The sequence below is a fragment of the Apaloderma vittatum genome, unplaced genomic scaffold, assembly GCF_000703405.1.
Source record: "Apaloderma vittatum isolate BGI_N311 unplaced genomic scaffold, ASM70340v1 scaffold8733, whole genome shotgun sequence".
Lineage (NCBI taxonomy): Eukaryota > Metazoa > Chordata > Aves > Trogoniformes > Trogonidae > Apaloderma > Apaloderma vittatum.
The window spans coordinates 1-10,310 of NW_009706355.1; the positions used below are offsets into that span (position 1 = coordinate 1).

Consider the following 10,310-nt stretch of genomic DNA (forward strand, 5'->3'; position numbering starts at 1 on the left):
GGCAGCAGGCTGCAGTTAACGCGCTCACAGGAGGTGGTGCGGCCCTGATGCTCTTCGTGGGCGCAAGCAATTAAAAAGTGAAAAGTGAATTCGGCAAGAAATGCTAAATGTCGTGTTGCCTGACCTGTGGGGTATCGGCGTGGGCTGGCAGGTGCTGCAGTCTCCTGCCCCGATGTCACACTAGTGTGTGTTTCCCGAGCATCTGGGCAAATGGCGACAGCTGGTGCAGAAGCCGTGGGGAGCCAGCTCACTGCTCCAGCGCTTTGCAGGAATGTAAATACACTCCTGTACTAGGCATCGTGAGATATTTTTGTTCTATTTGTGGCAATTTAAAGTACAGGAAGGTAAACAAGCTAGCCCAAGTGTAAGGTCTAAATATGTCTTAGTCGTTACCTTTTTCACTTGGTGTTGTGTTAAGACTTGTTTCTTTCTCTTTTATTTCTTTTTTCAGTCTTTCAGCCTTTGTTTATCCATATGTCAGCACCCAGAGTAAACTCATTTTTTCTTGGAAATTCTTCAGGAGTTAATTTTTCTATAATTGTAAGTCCTATAGATGAGGAGACAGGTAAGACCACTTCACTCCCCTCTCCCCCCAATAATGCAAATAAATATACTTGAATTACTAATATTTTTTGACAGAGAAATACTAGTGAAATGGTAATGCACTTCATTTAGTTCTTTAATAGTACTGAAATAAAAACTACACAGGATTTCTGCTGATTAAGCCCTTGGTCCACTGCTGGCTCAAGGGGGTGCCTACTTGAAGGCAGAAGAGGAGTTTAAATATACTTCTTGTTTTTCACTTTTTTTCCAAATGACAGTGGAATGCTTTTTGATTTTTTATCTTCATATAGGAAAATTGCAACTTGCAAATTGCAGTGGAAGTGAAAGAGCTGGTGACTGGAATTTGAATGTAACACCTGGTGTGGTATGTAAAATACTGATTCTTGCCTAAACCAGGAAGGATTGAACTGTCATATATTAAGGGCTAAGGAAATACTAGCAAAATGTTAATGTACTAACAATGCAGTCTGGATGTCTTGCACTTTTTTTTTCCCCTTGACATATCCCTTTGCGGGAGTTTGCTGAGGTGCAGCTTTGACACTGGTTCCTTGTTGTCCTTCTCTCCGAAATTGCATGTACTGGTTGGCTGTAATGTTTGAGACTGATTCAGATCTGCTGGGTCTGGTTTATACAGCCCGAGCTCTGGAACACCTATATTAGACTTGCCTTCAGTGTTATGTAATACACAATTCCTTAGGGGAGTTATCAGCTCTGCAGTCATTGCAGTTTTCGACTGAAGAGAGCTGTAAAAACTGAGATTCACTTTCTGGAACGTGTTCTTTTCTTTAGAATTGTGCATGTAACTTAATCTGTGCGCATGGCTCAAAGATCTGTGTGCAATACGTATCCTTACTGTATTTGATGTCTCAGTAGCAGACCCTCTGTCATTGCACGCTCCGCAAATACCTGAATTTTATATAGGAAGAATATCATTGCATTGTAGCACTGACAAAACACAGCGCTACCAGAACTTCTCTTTCAGAAGCTGATGAGTAATATAAATAAATATAAGCTGTCAAAGCTGTCAAACTGTTTTTCATTTTTTCAGAATGTTTCCAAAGTGACTGTAAGCTTGACTAGAAATCTGTGGTTGTGTTTGCCAAATGCCACTGACTGCTGCACAACATCTCTCTGCGTGGTCGAAACGCTTCAGGTTTTAGCTTGCCGTGATGCAGCGGTGTTGGCACATCTCCTGATTCAAGCTGAAATATATGCCAGCTCTTCCTTTACAGGAAATGTGTCAGGTAAGTGTTTAGGCATGCTGAAGACGAAATGGCATTTTGGCTGTTCTTTTCCTCTATATTTAAAAAAAAAAATAATCGGGATTTGGGCAGCAGTAAGAGATACTGAATAATCATTAATGGAATTTCGCAAAAGGTTGGTACACAGAATGAACTGTAATACACATGGTCTATTTATTTGGATTCCAGTCTGTTACATCTGATTTTATTTTATTTTTTTTAAAATTCTTTTACAGAAAATGCAACTATCATCGAAAGGTTGGTACACAGAACGAACCGTAATACACATGGTCTATTTATTTGGATTGCAGTCTGTTACATCTGATTTTATTTATTTTTTTAAAAATTCTTTTACAGAAAATGCAACTATCATCCCAAACCAGGTGTTTCAGCCGTTGGGTTCTTGTCCTTGTGACTTGACAGCTGGAGCTTGCGATGTTCGTTGTTGCTGTGATCCGGTACTTATTTCGTATTAAACTTTGATTGGTTTTGAAATTTCAAGGCTCCTTCTGTTGTCTGGGGAGAGAGAGGAGTACTGAACCCTTCAGACTGCATGAGGCTAGAGGACGTGTTTGGATTTTCCAGTATTTCTAATATGACCTCTCTTTACAAAATTGGTTTGACCTACCTGTAAGTATGGCTACGATGCTTATGGTGATGCAATTACTGTGCTAAGAAGTGACCGTTCTTCTCCCTTTCAGGAGTGTACACCAGACTTGAAGCAGTTATTCAGTGAATCGTGTTTCGCTGGAGTGTTCGGTGGGGATGTAAACCCACCTTTTGATCAGCTGTGCTCTTCTCGGTCAATGGAATATACCCCTGAGTGGTTTCCCTACCTTTGTGTACAGTCTTCTCTTAACAATACACCATTTCTTGGCTACTTTTATCATGGCTCCACGTAAGTCTTAAGAAAATTTATTGTTTTAACACACACATTAGGTGTGCTATCAAAAACAAAACTTGTTTTTATAATGGAAGTTATCTTGAAATTGGAATTTTAGGGTGTGAACTTTAAATGCAAATGGAGAAATGTCATTGGTACTGTATGAGAATAAGGGACATGAAAGCAAATGTGTAATTATTTGTGTGAGGTGGAGAATAAAGAACTATTAAATTTTTAAACTTGTTTGCAGTTCTACACCCAAAGTTCCTTCATTTAAGATTCCTTTACAAACTTCTCCTGGGAAACTCTTCACTGGTTACAGACAAGGAGATCCAATTATGACAGAAGAAGATGAATATTTTATCATTCCCCAGGTAATCACTTTGTGTTTGTGAGCTCTTGATTCCTCTTGGTTTGTTTGATACTCTCTGTATATCACACTCCTTATGGCTTTGTAACCGGATTCTGCAACTTGCTGTTGGGAAGTCGTGGAACATATTTTTTAAAAAAAAGCACAAAACCATTATTAAAAGTAAATGCTATCCTTCCTGACCCCCCTGCCCATCCCCCAAATGGTAATGTTTTTTTTATTTCAAGAGGTAAAAGCAAGCTTGGCATCCCAACTAATAGTTTATCACTTACCATATTTCTGTATTTTTTTGTTTGCCTGCTGCATTGCTGCATAGTTGGTTTTCCCTTTGAATCTTAGTCAGCTGGCTGTACTTTTTTCTAATTTCTTTAGCATTTCAGAGACACTTGGTTATAATTATTTTTACAAATTAGGATGAGGCCATACTGCACATTGAAACTATAAAGCTGTGCTTCTTAAATTTGAACCTCTCTTTTGCTACAGATTGATGTAATTTGATAACATCAGATTGCTTGTTTGTAAAAGTGTCATATGTGGCTCTAATATACACTTGGAGCAATTTCACTAAGAAATAGTCTTCAAGTGAAAAACAAGGGGCTAGAAAAGGGTCCAACAAACTTATTTCTGTTGAACCTACAGCAATCCATGGCTGGGCAGTGCGTCAGACATGCCCCCGTAGCGTATCTCGATGACTTTGATATGACATGCCTTACCACTCGGGCGTTGTACAAGGACGGACTGCCACATGACGTGAGGATAAACGCTGGAACTGGAGGTGTGCTGCTTAAACCTGAACAGAAATGTGCTTCATGTTTCTCAGAGCTGCTAAGACGGAGCAAACCCGAGGGCTGTTGATGTAGTAGCTACGTGTACTGTCTTTGGGGTCTGGTGGCTGTAGTGCAGCAGTTCTGCTGCTGTTTCTGATGACCTCCTAGCAAGCATCCCACTATTTCCTGAGATAGAGGATATAAGAAATAATGGGATTGACCTTTGTTTCCCATGCATCTGTGTCTGGTGACTCGTACTGGTTTTGGCTACACATGACAGAACTGCCTCTCTCCCATTTTTTTCGGACCGTTGCAGAGCCCTTTTTCTGTCAAGAGGATGCAGTATAAATTTTAGAATTAGTGAGAAGTGGTTGCTTTCTGCATTACAAAAGCAGATAATTGGGAACTGTCATTCTGGAGTCTGAGATAATATCATGGAGATAATTTATTTTATGCTCCATAATTGTCTATTTTTGTTCATCTAGATATCGTCTTTGTAAGATCCAGCGATAACTAGCTAAGCTTACAAAATACATAAATGGTTTAGTCCTTAACCAAAATTAATTTTTTAAATAATTTTTTGCTCAGTTAGGTAACAGCAAGGATTGGATTTTCATTGGCCAGGAAAATAGTATGTCTGTCTCTCTCATTGGTCCGGATTACTGCAGTGTTCATTTTTTTCTCAGACTTCATCCAGCAAAATGTCATCTATAGGACTGTCACCGACATGGGCAAATTCATCACCGAGAGTGGTATGTCCCTTCCACTTAATAATTATGCTTCTTACCTAACCTGCATTATATAAGGAATATTTTGAGGCCTAAAATCTTTACCTGCTACAATTCTTAGGAGAGATCTCATACGTTATCTAATACTCAAAAAGTAAACCGTTTGGCAGAGCAGTAAGCATTTAATTTACCTCAACTTCGTTTAAAGTTGGTCAAGAAATTGGGTCCAAACACAGATACAAAAACCACTTTAAAACAACCTCCAGGATTAACGTGTGAGTGGGGTGGGACGACTGTAAGCAGATGTATGTGTGTCTGTTTTGTAAGCTCTCATGCCTTCTAAAAGGCCTTTTCCAGTCAATGAAGCGGTTATTTGATGTAGAACAGTGGTTCCCAGTCAGAGGGAGGATAATGCAGCACAAATGAAACTAATGGAATCCAAGCTAATGTGTTTTTCTGGGCAGTGATGGCTCCCTAGGGACGATGAGACGAAAGCAGAGGGAGTCCGGAGGAGGAGTGCATCAGCTGGTGATGGAAACCTCAGGGCTGGGTTCTTCTGCAGAGGTTTAGCTACAAAAGGACCTGGAACCACTGACGTTAAAATATCATAGAATCATTAAGGTTGGAAGAAAGCTCTAAGATCATCAAGTCCAATGATATCGATAAGCGAGGGGATTGTACTGTCACACTGGCCTAATGAGATGGGACGTAAACAGTAAAATAAATTCTCAGAAAGGTGTATGTTACAATTTCCAGAATTTTGCTAGAGTTTTTGAATGTGTTCTTTTTGTGCTACGGCAGCATAGCTTTTTAACTAGCAGTGCTTTTCCTTATGGTCTTTTTATTTCTTCTGCCAGAAAGCCTTCCTACTGCAGAGGTTCTGTGTCAAAATGTAACTTTTGCAGAGCATTATACGTTCGTTTGGGAAGAAGAGAACATCGAGCAAATAAATGTCACAGTCTTCCTTGGAAGGTTATGTGATGGAGGTATCATGAAATTTCCTTTTGATTTTTGATTTTTTTTTTCTTCAGCATGGCAATTCTGTGATATAATCTCTTCTTTACTAATACTTTTTAAAAAGAATTTCCCATGGACTCTGGAAAGAAAATGTATGGGGCTGATTTCCATTAATTTGTATCCTAATGAAGGATGGAAGTTTGTATCCTACATAGAGCATACTTTTTGCTGATTTACTTCTTTAAAAATAAAGTATCTTTTTTTTTTTTCACCAGAAATACTCGCACAGAGATTCACAGTCAAATTTCTAAGTTTAAAGAGTACTAATGAAACAGAACTGTTTGAGAATCCAGGTATTAATACTTCGTTTTGCTTTTTAAAAGTGAAAAGGAAAAGAATGAACTGTAGAGATTGTTAGCAGTGACTGTTCTATCTCTTTTTCATAATTCTTTCTGTTGCTAGTGCTCACCTTCCTGTCTTAATGCCCTACAAATTGTAACAGTGGTGACTGGATCATAGTTTTTTTTTGTGTAGATATTATTTAAAGTGGGTATATTCCTACTGTAATGGAAATGTCTGTTCATTTACTTCAAGATTGATGACATTTATTATTAAAACAATGCTAATGCTTATAGATTCTTATATAGCGTTCACAATTTACCCTTCTATGTTTAGGTTATCAAGTTGGAAAACCAGTGAGAGCTGCAAGTATGAATGCTTCTGATACTTATGGAAGCCTAAACATTTGGCAGCCAGGTACTGGCTTGTGAAGTTGCAACTTCAAATGTAGTTAATGCTAAAATGTTGTTTGCATTTTCTTGGGGTAGAGGTGTGTTTGTTTGTTTTGGTTTTTACACGGTTTAGTTAAGAATCTCTGCCAGATTTTGCTTTTCAGCTATTCCCTAACCCTTGTTCAAATTGCAGTGAGTGAGCCTCTAATGCTTTCTTGGAAAACTTCTGTATCTACTTTTGAACTATACCACTTGGTGTTTTGCATTCGAATGTTTAATGTTTTTGCACAAAAGTGAAAGCTACTTATAGGAAGGTCGATATAGGAAAGCTCAAGTGAGATGTTTTCATTTCATAGCTGGCAGAGGTTTGTGTACATCCGCAACTTACACACCAGTTTTATTCGGACTAGATTCGCTCTCTGGATGCATCCTAGAAGTTGATGTTAATGAAGACTGCGGTCTTCTAAGGTGAGCTACATGGGTTGAATTGTTCTTCCCTGCATCCCTCTTGCCGTTTATTACGTGATTCTGTACAACTGCCTACGACCAGTGCTGTTCTTTTTAAATGTTCATGTATATGTTTCACCTTTCTGTGATTCATAGTCTTACTTTTTTTTTTTTAAGGGAAGTTATAATGGTTTCACTTGGATCTCTCTGTATTCAAATGGTGGGGTGGAATGTTTTGCCGTTCCTTCCCTTCAACAGATAACTCAATAGTACAAGTTTCTTTTTCTTGAGTGATAGATAACATCTTTCAGAGAAAACTGACCTTATGATATAGTAATATTGCAATCCAGCGTGCTAGACAGTAAAGATTTACTTTTTGGTGCAATCTTACATTCTTATTTTGCAGAGGAAATGTAACTGAGAAATTGAACTCATTAATACAAGCTACTCATGTTGGAAAGAGGGCCCATTCAAGTTACAGTGATGTAGACGACTGGGTGGAAATTATACGTAAGTGAGGTTTGTGGTGCTGTTTATAGTCTAAATATGCCCATATGATGAATAGAGCATCTCAAACTAAACTCAAAATGTATTTTCAAATGCCTGAAGATACTGATCTGTGTGTCTGGATCCATCCATCCATGTATGTGTGCATGCACACATGTAACTCCGTGTAATGGATACTGCACTAGCCCATATTTTACTGTCAGCCTGTACACATATGACTTGGGGGTTTAGTTCTCTGTTGAGAAAGTATTCCTTTTTTTAACATGTATTTTTTTATAGAGAAAACTTCTTTTTTTCCCGTGTTCCTGTGTGACAGTTACCAGTATTTCACTGGACTATGATAACAGTATAATTATGGAAATTAGAATGCTTTCCTTAATATTTCTGTTTAAATAACTCTGTTCTCCATAGGTCTTGATCCATTTAATTCTGATACCAATGTGAGCACTGGAAGGTTAAAAGGCATTTGTCCAGATATTCCTGCAAATCTGAATATTCGCATAATCTTTGCTGATGTGGGTGCAGTGCAAGGGATTCCCCGGCAAGAGATTCTTGCTGTGCAGATCAGGTAGAGAGAGTTGTGTCTCTGGCTATGTGACAAAGAATTGTTTCATTTTGAGACTTGCTTACCTAACTTATCCAGATTAAATTCTACAAACAAAAATGTTGCTTTGTTATTTCTAATTTGTACATGCCTTTTATATGTGCAACTCAAATTCCTTTGATCACAACCAGATTTGCCTTTCTCCTTGTGAAATGAAAATTTTTTTTAAAAAAATATATTAATGGATAAGAATATCTATATTCTTTCTACTTCACTGAAATATTAAATAAAATCTATGATGCTGCCAGTAGTAAGCATACACAGGGCATTCCATCAGAATAACATTTTAATTTCTTGTCCCATGGTAGAAGAGACAACGTTGTCCTGTTCCCTCCCTGCAGGATTTTGAAAATCCAGAGATCATATCATAATAACTTTCTAAACACTGTGTATTTTGTCTTTTCATGGTTTTGTTCAGCCACAAAATTTCCATTTACAACCCTCAAGTAATAGTTGTGCATATTCTTACAGTTACTCAACAGTCATATGGCAATTTCAGTGCGGGCTTGCCTGTGAAAACAGCATCAGCTTTCTTCCCATCACTGCTTCTGTTCAGTTTATTAAAGTGCCAACTCGGCCGCCCATTCCAGTGATACGGTAATTTTTGTAAAAACATTGATACTTTGCATTATGTTAAGCGTATGCGCTGTGAATAGCATTGAACAAAAGGTTGTTTTGGTTTGGTGGGGTACAGAGCAAGGGTCAGAGATTTCTTGAGTCCTGATTCTGTTAGTGAGGGTCCTCACCAGGTGTATGAGGAACATGAAGGGCTTTAATTTACCCTGCAAAGTTACCCTGGCACTACACTTAAACTGTTTTATTTGTATGTGCTTTTTTTGGTTTTTTTACCCCTCCCAGATTTCACAGGTTTTATACAGAATTTGACTGCAATCGAAACGATGTGTGCTGGCCACAACTTTTTTATCCATTGACACGTTTTTACACAGGTAAAAATAATAAGCAGTGTGGAATGCCATGAGCTGGCCATGTTTCTCTGAAACATAAGTAGGTCTGTGGAGTTCAGTCTGAAAGAGTATTTTGTAGTAGGGAATTAAAATTTCCAGTTTAGAAAGCCTGGTCCAGAAAAGTTTAATTTTTTCCTTGATAATACATTAACTTCTTCATTAGACTTAGTGGAAGAAAAAAATACTAGTACTTGGTGTATAACATTGAAATTTTGTATATGTTTGGCAGAGAGATTCTTTTGCCCTCCCCTGGAGAGTTAGGAGGGAGGTTTGCTTTCAAGGCAAAGAAGAATATATTGCTTTATAATATTGTTCAGTTTCCATTTCCTACTGTAATTGTAGCATTGTCAGTGCGTGGCATTGCCCCGGAAGGGTAGAGGGAGACTTTATTTCTCATTTTGCTGTTATGTTTTTCAGTCAGCCCACATAAGTTCTGGTAAAAACTTACTATGTTGGTAAGAGAGTTTATTTTTAGATTTTCTCTGTATAAAACAGAGGTGGATTATGTTTCGTGAGAGACTCAGTAGTTTAAATGTCTGGTGTTTCAGAGGGTGTCAAGGTGCTTGGACTCTGTTCCGGGAAGTGCCTGGACAGAGGCAACCACCCATATTTATTACCTGCACAACTTCAGAGACGGAAGTTACACAAAGTTTTATAAGTGTGAAACATCTTCCTTGCTGTGTGTTGCATTATTTTATTCAGGCTATGCATATACTTTAATCTGTATCCTTTGGGTTGTTGTCTAAACTAAAATGCAGCTCTCATCTGCTTATACTTTCCTTTTTTTTTTTTTTTTTTTCAGGAGAACCATATTCCCAGTGTCTTGCTAGAGGCCTGTTATTGGCATTTCTTGTTTTACTTGCAGCAGTTCTGAGTAACCCTTGGTTTTCTACAGTATGGAATAGGTGCTTGATTTAAAAACATTGATGTAAAGAGAAGCGAACCACTTTTGTTAATATTTTATGTGCTTTTGGGTAAAAATTATGGATAAATACTCCTGGTTTTTTTAAACGTTTTATATAAACATTTAAATATACATAAAACGGATACTTTTACGGTATACAGGAAACGGTTGTGTGATTTAAAACAAAAAGTGATAGGATTCTGCCGTTGGAGGAGGCAGGAGTGGAGCTGATTTTGCAGGGTGAGCTCTGCGTGACCGGGGGCCCGTGGGGGAGCTGAGCCCAGAGGCTGCAGGGGGGTCGGGGTTTTCTCGGATGGACCATTGTCCGTTTGGATGGACCGTTGTCCTGCCAAGCTTGTTCTCCTCCCCTGGTGTTGAGGCCAAGGCAGCGGTTCCTCCCCCTAGTTCCCTGCCATCCTTGGGCTCCCTTCCAACCTGGTGTTCTGTGATTCTAAGATGAAACCCCTCCAGCCCACCTGGTTTTGGAGCAGTGGAGACATTCTTCTGAAAATCAGTAACGCTTTGGCTATTCTCATGTATCAATCTCTAATTCTGTTTTCCAGTTAACACTTTGCATTGGCAACCTGTATCTCACTCGGGCTCCACAGGGTACACGCTGGGATGGAAGGGACCTTTAGGGGT

General features: G+C 38.7%; 1 protein-coding gene across 1 annotated transcript; it reads left to right on the forward strand.

Moving 5' to 3' along the window:
* Positions 1-451: 451 nt before the first annotated feature.
* On the forward strand, positions 452-9,669 carry TCTN2 (tectonic family member 2; the record flags this gene model as incomplete). Its single annotated transcript, XM_009865746.1, has 17 exons — positions 452-565; positions 855-928; positions 1,613-1,808; positions 2,163-2,263; positions 2,507-2,703; positions 2,939-3,062; positions 3,698-3,833; positions 4,512-4,577; positions 5,411-5,539; positions 5,786-5,863; positions 6,186-6,266; positions 6,598-6,709; positions 7,095-7,198; positions 7,607-7,763; positions 8,271-8,396; positions 8,658-8,746; positions 9,567-9,669. Coding segments are annotated over 17 exons (1,987 nt in total), but the record flags the coding sequence as incomplete, so codon positions are not given.
* Between the last annotated feature and the right edge of the window lie 641 nt (positions 9,670-10,310).